Source organism: Spea bombifrons, chromosome 7 (assembly GCF_027358695.1).
Source record: "Spea bombifrons isolate aSpeBom1 chromosome 7, aSpeBom1.2.pri, whole genome shotgun sequence".
NCBI lineage: Eukaryota > Metazoa > Chordata > Amphibia > Anura > Pelobatidae > Spea > Spea bombifrons.
The window spans coordinates 11,712,294-11,724,377 of NC_071093.1; the positions used below are offsets into that span (position 1 = coordinate 11,712,294).

Here is a 12,084-nt window from a genome sequence, read left to right on the forward strand (position 1 = left end):
TACCAAGCTATACTTATTGAGGTTATTAAAATAAAGAAAAGACCGTTTCAGAATATTTGAATATTCCGAAAATAAATGAATGATATAAGCAGATATTCAGATGAAGCAATATTATATGTTATATTTGGTATGTTAGTGTCAGTAACTCACATGCCTAGCTGCAAAAAAAGCAAACCTCCTCTGAAGCTCATATTGTCTAAGATTGTACTGTGTGAGCTACTGTAGCCAGTGCTTGCAGCACCTTCAGTCCACCCCCTCCCTTTTCCCTATCTGTACAGATGAGTTTAGCTGAGCCAGAGGAAGGGTATATTGAGGCTTTTGTATGACTCTTGTGCTTCCCTATGAAATCCATGGCAGGGTCCAGCCCTAGCATGTAATGTATAGGCTATATAGGATTTTCTCCACCACTCTATTGTGATTTCTTGTTGGTAAAAGCATCCTTAGTTTTGAAACTGGTCCTAGCACTTTTGGGATTTGTATAGACAGATCTGTACAAGACTGGGCTGGCAAACATGGTTGCAGCTCACACTTCGCATTCTTCTTCATCTGCAGAATGGATTGCCTGCTTAGATAAAAGGTACCTTCGCCTTGTAAAGTGCTGAACGCTTGGTGTGACCGTCGTGTTGTATGGCATGTTCAGTGCATGCTAATTAAGCAGCTTGTGGCGTTGGGTAATGATCACAACAGAAATAGATGTATAGTGAATGGATGATACTTAATTGCAACCTGATTGTTTCCCCTGGTGTCCAGTAAATGCATGCATGTGCGACCCCAGAGCTGTCTGTCCTCTCCTCCTGCCCTTCTATTGTTATTCCCAGGGTATCTGCATTGTGTAGGCATGGAAAGGAATCAATAAAGTGTTTGTGTCCATTAGTGGTATTTTGTAGCATAGGATGAGAAAGGGATGTACCGGCTGGAAGGCAGCTTTGTAAATTTACCTGACATAAAGAAATTATTATTACCTCCTGAGAAAAAAAAACCCATCAGTAGGCCTTACATTTCCACCTATATGTGGGACCGATTTCATTAAGGATAAAAAATGACGTGTCAATTGTCCAAATAAAGATGGTCAATTAGAGGTCATTGTGATTTCTATAAGGCCTTCATGCACAGAGCCTACAGATATGATGTCTCACATCACACCCCATCCCACGTGTGATGGCAAAGAGACATCCATATCTGTAGGTTCTGGGCATGGAGCTGTGTTGTGTTTAATAGGCGATCAGTGCCTGGCCCTTGAAGGAGGTGTATTGCCCTAGGAAGGCTAGGATACTGTCTAGGGCTAGACACAATGAGTTACAGCAAGCACAACATGGTCATATGAGTTAATTGTTATCCACTCCTGCCACTGCAATTTAGGTATATGGTGGGCACTTTAATGCTACCCCTACTGCTCGGTTACTCGTAATCTGACATAGCATAATGGTTCCTGTGTCCTCCCAGTATATAAAATTAACAATGTATAAGACGTGCTCTCTGTGACAGAAATGAGGTGCAATTATATGCCAGACATGTGGCATATGATTGATTGTTTATTGATTGTGGCTTGGTTTATGGCAAGTACAACACGGTTCCTGAATTGCATTCACATCTTGATACATTTCAAGGTGTTATTAGTTATGTTGCCCTATGACAAGTCAACTTGGCCTTTTATGTAGAATATTTTTTTTTTTAGTTTTATAACACACAGATTTCCACCTGAAGTCAACTACATCTCAACATTTAGGCATTACATCCCAGGACACTATTTAAAAACACAAATTTTGTATTAGAAATGAAAAGGGAAAAGGACACCGAAATGATGTGGAATGGAAGTATTAAGGTCCATGCGGGTCCCATTGCTTAGGTTTTTAGCTACCTACATCTGACTTTGTCAGAAAGGTAAAGTTTCTGCCATACTAAGTGAGAGGTCCACAACCCCACAGTGAGCCCTTAAAAGTTATTCTGGAGTCCTAATAGTTATTCTTTTTTTACATCTCTGCGTATGGTGGGAGGCTCTAGGGGTTCTCCATGAAAGTAAGAGGGTAAACATACTTTCTGTACCTGGAGGGATGCCAACTGCACCTCAGATTAAAAGATGTCAGCAGTTGTACGTTTTCTATAAGGGGAAGTTAGCATTGGAAAGTAGACCGCTCTTGTGGATATATTTCTGCTTGCATTTTTTGTTTAAGGCATGTGATCTTAACTGATCTAAAAATATGATTTGGGAGTGCAGCATGCATTGCTATTTCTAAATTCCCAAATTAATGTACATTCATTTATAGATTTAATATAATTAACTCTGGTTAGTTAGTAATTATCTTCTTTCTTTAAAATGCTCATTTTACATCAAAGCACAACTAAGTTTTAGTAACTCTTTTAAGAATCCATCTGTCTAGCATTTCTGTCTATGATTCAAAATTATTATAGCCTTGGTGCCTGAATAATTGTAATTTTAAGAAAGACAGGAGGCTTCCTATTTGCATATCTTCCTTTACTCTCACCATCAGCAGCAAAGAAAGAGTTAACCTAAACTGGTAACAACCAATGAAAAACAAGAACCAGAGACATATAAGCCCTCAGGCGTCCCCCTTCTTCCTCTTTCGAGAGCTTAGAACCGGAGCAGAAGACCCCCATCTCACACCATGAACTTGGAAAACCAGAATGTTGGAACTTGAATCGGAAACTGGAACCAGCATACATCAGCAACCGAAGAGTGACTACCAAAGCTCACTCCAACAGAGAGATCATCAACCTGCCGACACCGGATCAAGCTGAAAAAGAATGAGACAGCATAACAGGACCATATCCCAAGATAATATATGGGCAACATAAAATCCCAACAGCACCAGCAATAAGGCAAAATACAAGCAACACATGGAAACATAGCAAAAAAACCACACTTGCCCCCATAAGACCCAGCACAAAAGGGAAGGGAGGGGGGATACTCCTGTCCTTATTAAAATTACAATTATTCAGGCACCAAGGCTAGAATAATTTTAAGGCAAGACAGGAAGCTTCCTATTTGCAGTTTTAACGCCACAAACCAAAGCGGAAGCTGCAGAGGACAAAGGGTGAAAATAGAAAGTACGGAAAGTGGAAGCGCGCGACCAATCTGCAGCACACAAAATGTCGCTAAGGGCCCCACCAGCCACCAAAGCCCCAGAAGCCGCGGCACCCCTGACAGAATGGGCTCCAAAGGAGCACGTGATGCCCGCCAAGGAAAGGAGCCAGCGGATTCACCTGGCTAGAGTAAGGGCCGATACTGGCCGAAAAGGTTGAACATAAGAAATCAAAAGCTGATGCACAGAAGCAGACCTTACCGATTCTGTGCGTGCTAGGTATGTGCGAACACACCTGGTGATACACAACTTGGGGTCATCCAACAGGTACGGGTAAGAGACAGAAGAAGACTTAGTCCTCCTATGAATATGAAAGAGAATCCCCTCAGAGGAAAAGGAAATAGCATTGGCATCAAAAGCCCTTCAAAACATCTGAAACCCTGCGAAAACATAAGAGGCATAAAAGCAAGGTAAATTTAGCTGACAACTGCCGTAAAGCAAGAGACTTGTTGTCTGGCCAAGCCCTGAGAAAATCCAGAACCGTGGAACCAGTAGGCGAGATAGGCGGATGCCCCTCAATAAACAAACAAATCAAGGGAGCTCTACCCACCGGCTCACCTGCGTGGCCAGAAAAGTTAGTATAAAGGCTATAGGGACCAAATGGTGACCTACTTGTTGTCCCAAACACCAAGAAGACTAGCTTTTCTGGACCTGAAAGAAGAGACGGGAAGAATGGAAGGGCTAGATGATCATGGAACGCCATCTCCAGCAGTGCCAGGAACCAAGGCTGTGCGTATCAGAGTGGAGTCACCAGGAACAGAGACCCTCTGGCTCGTCGCAGGTAATGGATCATCCTTGGGAGGAGCACGAAAGGGGGAAAAGCATAAGCTCCGAACGCTGGCCAAGCCTGGGTAAACGTGTCCATCGCCCGTGCCTCCCAAGCGGTTAATGTACCTCAGCGCCTAGACATTGTCCATCCGAAGGAGAAGGCAGCAGTCTGACCGGCATTTTGCTAGGCTCTTGATTGCAAAAGACCCCGCAATTATCTTTAGGCATTTTATATGGAGGAAACGCTCCTCCAGTGACCACCGACCTCTGGTCACTTCCGTGAGGGAGGCTGCACCCAAACCCAGCAAACTGGTGTCAGACTCCAGGACAAAATCAGGTTGAGAACCGAAGATTGCACGACCGTTCCAAGCCTCCATGTGACAAAGCCACCACCCGAGCTCCTGACGAACCTCTGGGGTAAGTTTAACTGGTTGATTGTATGACAGAAGTCTGCGAAGGTGCTGAGCCTTGAGGCGTTGAAGAGCACGGTAGTGCAGTGGACATGGGAAGATCGCCTGAATAGATGATGCAAGGAGACCCACCATGCGTGCGAGTAGGCGTAGAGAAAAAGAGTTCTTGCGGAGATGGGCATGGATCTCCTTCCGAATGGCAACAATCTTGGTCCGCGTGAGACGTAGCATCGCTGCCCTGAAATCTTGAACCCCAAGAAGAGGATGCGCTAGGTCGGGGTTCTTGTTTTTCATTGGTTGTTACCAGTTTACGTTAACTCTTTCTTTGCTGCTGATGCTGAGAGTAAAGATATGCAAATAGGAAGCCTCCTGTCTTGCCTTAAAATTCCAACTATCAATTATGTTATATATAATGCAGTTAGCAGGGTGACTTCCACTCATATGACATTATATGTTATTTATGTGCTATTTCAAAGGTCCACATTACTCCCTTTAGTGTATATTACCTGTGGTGATCCGCCTGTGTAACAGCAGGACGATCACAGTGGGAATGTGCTTCTGGATATCAGGGAGTGATGTTTAAAACTCATTAAAAATGCATATTGTTTTCTGTAACAAGTGTACAAATAATCTTTTATTCCCTGTCTTCTATTTTTAGCATACAAACATTATTAGAACTCATAAACGCTATAAACGTGAATCTTAGTTAAAGAATGGAAATCCTTTATTAGCCGTAGAAATGAATGAATCCCCCCAGGCTTGAATTACAGCAAAACTGATCCATGAAGATAAAAATAACAATGCGCCCCATCCACTATACATTATTTATTTAGAAATAAACATTTGGATTATTTCCCTTAATTTGTGTATAATTGATGACTAGCTATCTACCCTATATGACAAATCAAGTATTTGTTTTCCAGGCCTGTAATGAAACCTAGAGATACATCTGATTCATATCAGTCCCGATACCCTGCGGAGGTACTTGGTGCTCCCTATTTAAAGGAGGCCGCAACATGGCTAAAACAGTATTTGATGCCTGCTTTTAATGCAGCAAGGCCTCCTAAATCCCTTCTAACACCTCATACGTCAAATCCCTTAGTAGAGATTATAATATGAACATGAAAGTGACCTGACAAATTACATAACGGAAGCAGTATAGGCCCCTTTTTTACTCTGCGGCTTTAAATATATAGACAGAAATGTTGTTGCAACAGACATTGCATTGAGGAGGCAGCAACATTATAATTATTATTATTATTATCTTTTATTTATATAGCGCCAACAATTTACGCAGCGCGCATCCTGTAATCTCTAACAGACATGAACAGTTATGTCACAATTGTGGGGTTTGTGTTTGTTACACTATGGAATATGTATAATATACATTCATGTTCCGCTAAACTGTGAGATTGATTTGCATGCAGATATGAAACAATATTTACATGAAATACTGTACGTTTATTGTAGAAATTTGGAGACATCTAGTGTTGGTAACAGTATACTGTACATAAGACAAACAAATAACAGCCAAGGATAGTAAAGTAAGTTCATCTTAAACCAGTGTAATGTTATGAGACTCTTGTGTCGATATTGGATGTCTCATTAAACCTTTTTATTTACCTAAAATAATATAGTTTAGTGTAACCTGTACAAAATGGTGAAGCGAAAAAAGTTAGAGAATAGCTGCTTTTCATTTTTTAGGAAAACACTGGTGGTCACAGATGTTATCTCCCTATTACATAGCAAACGTAAAGCATCTGACACAGAAATACAGTAAGATAATGGAATATGTTGACAGTGCAGAAATAGATTGATATCACATCTACTTATAGGAGTAACGAGTTTAATGGCGAGAGTTCGACTTACTATATACCATTGTATGAAATAGTAGGTGGTGTGGAAGATTTAAGAATTCCCTTGTCTTCTGTAGTTTTTATCCATGATCACAGAGGTAAGGAGGAACATTGACAATATGCTGCCTGTTTGTGGTGGGGTAATACAAATTAGCAAAGGCAGGTAAATGTACGCTGACCATCTGAAACAGAGACTCAAGCCTTCATTGATTTCTTTTAGTACTAAATAATGAGGAGAGCTCTCTGCCAAACTCCTGTGCAAACAAGGGCACCAGTAGGCCCACAATATTCATCTTCAGTGCTGCCCCTCCTCAGTAGGTCATGACATCATACTTAATACATCAAGATTACTTGAGCAAAGAATTCCTGTTGAACTATACCCTTTAATCTCAAGGAGTACCCTAAAATGATTTTAAAAAATCAGTCTTAAACTAGCTTTACTAAAACTGGGCAAAACACAATAACTCACTATATGGTAAATCCCAGTACAGCAAGATCGGTGTCCTCGTTAGAACTAATCTCATACATTTTTGCAGATTAGAAGACACATGTCTGAGATGTGTATTATTTTAGTTTAAAGGAATTTGTTTTTCAGATCTGGGCTACCTTTATGGGTGGAATCATTCGCATTGTAATGGATATTTTTCCACTGGAATTATATTTGTGAGATTAAGATTTTTTTAATTAAGTAATTTTTTGATAAATTGAAGTATACAAAGTAAACAATATTCTGTTGTACAAAACCAAGTGAAATTTGATTCAAAATATTAGACGCAATTACATTTGTGCATAAATGAAGAAGTGTTTACAATACCATTGGGAAATAGTAGGTCTGGCACGTACCACAAGCCACGCTAGTCGATTCCATCTGTTCTTGTCTGTCTTGTTCTGGAAACTTGTGTGCTACTCAAAAAAATTACATCATAGGTTAATATATCGATAGATAGATAGATAGATAGATAGATAGATAGATATAATATAACCTCTTACGCATTCTCTTTAATCTTGGACCTTTGTGGATCACCTCTGTATCCTTGTTGCCTTTCAGACTTCATCTCAGCCTTCAGGCTAAATAAGGAAAGACAGGAATTGTTTTTATGGACATGCAACAGTTTTTTTAATACCTTTTGTACATATTTTTTAATAATTGTGTATATTTTATAATGAATTATAATTAATTCAGTAATTTCTTACACAATATTACATTTAGTGAGTTGTTGTTTGTTTTTTAGGCCCGTCGAACGTTCAAGTGAAGATGTGGACATTATATTTGCCCGTCTGAAAGAAGTAAAGGCCTTTGAGAGATTTCACCCACACCTCCTTCAGCAGATATGCTTTTGTGGTTATTATGAATGCCTAGAAAAGGGTGTAACTTGTAAGTGGCAAAAGTCCTCAAAAAACAATACAACATAAAAAAATCCCTTTCCACAGAATCATCTTCATTTACATTCTAACAATATGTATGTTAATTCACAAATACACTGACTGGTCTTAAAACTCAATAATATATATAGACATGGTATAAATAATTAGACTTGACTTTCCAATGCTACATCGGTAGTCTTGATAAAATGTCATATAAACATCACATATACAAAAATAAAATTGTGATATAAAAAGGTACTTGTTGTTCTTACATATACTTTTTTTTATATATACATATACAGTATATATATCTATATAAATGCTTGAATTATTTTACAATGAAACCATCCTGTGTATCCTTGTGTTTCAGTGTATCGTCAGGGTGATATTGGCACAAGTTGGTACGCCGTGCTAACGGGATCTCTGGATGTAAAAGTGACTGAAACCAACAGCCACCAGGTAATTAACACTAGATTTTTATGTAAATATTATTTGGCAGAACCACTTTATGCATTTATTACACGTGTTTATTATGCTACTGTTGTAATGAAGTCTGCTATGGATTTTTTGAGATACGCGATGTAGCTCATTTTAGTTCAGGTTGTTCAAGAAGAGAGCACCATTTATATTCTTTTTCTAACTGTTCCATACGACAGTTTCTACGGAGCGAATCTTCAGTGCAGGCTACAACTCAATAACCATTGAATGTATATGCATTGTATACACCACAAGGATTAAACAGATCAGATTACATACACTGACACACGTAATCTCTAGAGATAAATGGAAATGACATGGTTCTGTTTGCAAGTTCAATGTATCAACAAAATCAGGAAAGCTATTTAGATTGTAAAAACTCTAGTGACCAGGGACTTCTAATATTTGCACACCTGCTCCTCCTTTTACCTCTATACACCAACCACATTTACCCTGCATACTACAGATTCCTATTACTATATGAAAGGGACATTTTGGTGACTCATTCAGACCCCCCTTACCAAAGAAATGTATATTAAAGTAGTATAATGTATATTCTTTATCTGTAAGAATACTGGTGTAATGGGGTCCCCCCCTGCCCAGTTGCGGCCCCCAATGCCAGCGCTGCCTAACACCATCAATCAGTCCCTCTGTCAGCAGTAAAGGCATGGAGGGACTGACCGATACAGGCCCTTAAAAAAGCCATCTCCATTGGCACTCCAATATTGCCAGCACGCCAATGGAGTGCCCCCTCCCCCTGAGCAAACAAAGGTAGGTGTGTGTAAGTATGTTATTGTGTGTGTGTATGTAAGTACGTAGTGTGTAAAATAAGATAAGCAAGTGTGAAAAACAAATCACAATCACATATGTATATTGATACAAATTACAGTGAATATAAAAAGTCTACACATGAGACAAAGATAAATCACGTCAGAACTTTTTCCACCTTTAATGTGACCTATAACATGAACAATTCAATTGGTTACCTGGACTGGAGTGTCCTTTAAAGCAAAAAATACACATGCTCGGCTAAATATCCTGGTAACTCCAAATAAGTAAATGTCTTCCACATGTGGGACATACCGTAAATGTGGTACACATGCTAAGTACATATGTGTATCCTGCACATTGGTAGACTGGATCTAAAACATTACATAAGGTTGATGTCATTAACGGGAATGTATTTTGGTACATTCTACTCACCTGTTAAAAGCATCACAGGTTAAAGTTGTATCTCATACATGGGCCACTAGGTGGCGGTGCTAGGATGCCTAGAATTTATAAGATGGCGTCTGATATTTACCAACAAAAGTTAAATATATTTATTAACTATTCAGCAGATATTGTGATTAACATTTATGCTAGTTTGAATTCAACAAGCCTTACTAAAAGTAACAAAGTTTCTTGGTTTTTTTATAATCAACATAACTTATTTTTTTAGTAATTGATGAAGATGAAATACTATATCTATGCACAAATCTGTGCCACAGGCTTTGAGGATGCCTATAAAGCCCAAACATATTCAGGTTCTGTTAAACTTATTACAACTATACAAGTTTGGAAGGCAAATAAAGATGTACTGTTTTGAGGCTAGAGAACAAGAACAGTGCTCTATGCTGAGCAACCACTTTTTATCCTGGGTGGAGCCCAAAACTTTTAAAAGGTCTACTTTAGATTTATCAAAATCATTAGGTTCTAGGATGGGAGAATTCCTGCATAAAGAATAAATCAGACCAATACTGGTGTCAGAAAAAAAAAACATCCTTTTGTCTATAGTCAAGATCAACCCAGAACATGTAGAATAAAAGAAAGCATAAGGTTGCATGCTATCTGGGAAATCTTTGCCTGCTACTTGGCAGCTATTTGTGATATCATGGATTTAAGGAGGGCTGGGACAATGTGCATAAGCACATACACTGACACCATACTCACACAAGCCCTCAGTTCACTCCAGTCTAGTGGTCTGAACCATACCCATACTGTAAGCACGAGAAACATATTACAGTGCATGGAAGTTCTCTATATAACCTAAAAACATTATGTTGATATGTAACTTAGATATGGCATCACTTGATAATTAGAATTTGTGTGCAATTTACAAGATTGGGGTTGAAAAAAAGGCTGTTGTTGGCCTACTCAGTATTGTCTTTAGTCCATTAGGTTTTGTGTGCGCTTTAAGGAGATATGGTGCTAAAAATGCTGACATGGGCACAGAGATTCCACTTCTAGGAGTATCACCCATCAGCTTCTTCACTTCCTCCAATCCCTGTTCTTATCTCCCTCACTTACATAGTCCTAGTCAAGTGGACCACATTGGTCTCCAGCACTGTAAGTAATGCCTTTGGTGAGGTCTGAGCAGTGATCTTTAGAGTGAAATGATCATCTGTTGCTTTCTTGAACCGGCGGCTGTATGTGGCCATCATGGCCTTACTTGAGAAACCCAGCTATAAAAGATTTTACATTATCCATAGCTATAAAGTTGTTACTAGATTTAAAAAAAAATACTTTTTTTCCTTTAAGAGGTCGAGGGGTCAGTGAAGTTAAGGGGAATGTGTATATGTACTTTGGGGCACCAAATGGATTGAGGATGCAATGCATCTTGAAAGCAACTCCTTGGTGAGCTCAATCAAGCATGTGCAAGATGAGAGCAAATACAATTTGGAAATACTGAATTTTTGTGCTCTTTAGTGAATTAGACCTACACAGAAAAAAAACATGCTTCTAATATGTGTATTTATTTCAATAATCTACCACTTGATATCTAGGATGCTGTCATCATTTGCACCCTGGGAGTTGGAACAGCATTTGGGGAGTCGATATTGGACAATACACCTCGCCATGCCACCATTGTTACTCGTGAGTTCAGTGAACTGCTGCGTATTGAACAAAAAGATTTTAAAGCCCTCTGGGAGGTAAGCAAATAATTGAGATTTGATAGCTAAATCATTTTGAAAATAGATTATAATGTACCTTTGAATTATATTGTTGAATACATTTGCTTCACGTGTGGAGAGGAAATTATTTTGTAGCATAGGCAGAAGAGGATTAATAGAGGGGCAAAAGGGTTGATTGCCCCAGACATGTGAGAGCTTGGTGCATGGGGCCCTTCTCCTGTAGCAAAAGTACTTGCAGAAACATATTTTCTGGAATCAGTTCACATGTCTCAGCAAAAAAGGGGATTGGAGGAACCGCCAACTAATGCATTAGAATGCCTGGTGGTTGCTATGCAACCCAGGTGTGACAGAGGAAGTAATGCAAATAAAGGGGCTATATATTATATAGTTATTCTGGAGGGGGCACCTTTTAATAGTGTTCCCTCATAGCCACACCTGATCTTGCCCCTGATTGTAGAGATATAGCTCATATTGAAATGTTGCCATAACAAATGTATTTCCCTAGAATGACATATTAAAATGTGTAAATAACAAATGGTGATGCACAATTAGTAACAAAACCGAGATGCCAGATGAACAGAAAACGCGGCTTCTCATATCATCTGTGGAGACATATGTAGCATTTGAAATGAGCATTTTGTTCCCAAAACTTCAGTCATAATGAGCATGGACAGTGTGGCTGATTCATATGACACAACCTTTTAAATGGGTTTTATTATTTTTGTGTGGTTAGATGGTTAGGGGGCAGGGATTTAGGGGGATTTTGTATGTGATCTAACAATATTTATGTAATTATGTAAGATATTACTGTGACTTTTAGAACTCTAGAAATCTGCGATACACCAATATTAACATCAAAAGAGGCATGTCAGGGAAAGAAAGAGAAACAGACAGATTTGGGCCCAAAGAGGGACTTTTCTAGCATCTCCTTTTTTCTTTTTATTGTATATACATTTGCTGGAGGTCACCTACAATACACGTCTATTAAATTCTCTGTGTGAGGGTATTATATTGTATATTGTGCAAAAAGGACAATTGCTGTAGAACGAAGCTGGATTTATGTTAGAGAGCGCTGGCAGAATACGTTTCACCTCACTCTGCAGGAGACTCAAGGAAAATCTTTAAAAAAAAGAAATCAATGCCCAGATGCTTTCACATCTCTAAAAACTTTTTTTCAGGACAGACTGGCAGTGGGGCAATTGTGAAGGAAATT

General features: G+C 39.1%; 1 protein-coding gene across 1 annotated transcript in view; it reads left to right on the forward strand.

Annotated features, from left to right (window-relative positions):
* Window positions 1-296: 296 nt before the first annotated feature.
* RAPGEF4 (Rap guanine nucleotide exchange factor 4) overlaps window positions 297-12,084 on the forward strand; it is an 85,833-nt gene continuing 74,045 nt past the window's right edge. The window contains exons 1-4 of the mRNA XM_053470505.1: window positions 297-577; window positions 7,368-7,510; window positions 7,871-7,959; window positions 10,743-10,889. Of these exons, the coding sequence (XP_053326480.1) occupies window positions 513-577; window positions 7,368-7,510; window positions 7,871-7,959; window positions 10,743-10,889 (444 nt within the window). The 5' untranslated portion in view covers window positions 297-512. The remainder of the gene's footprint in view (window positions 578-7,367; window positions 7,511-7,870; window positions 7,960-10,742; window positions 10,890-12,084) is intronic.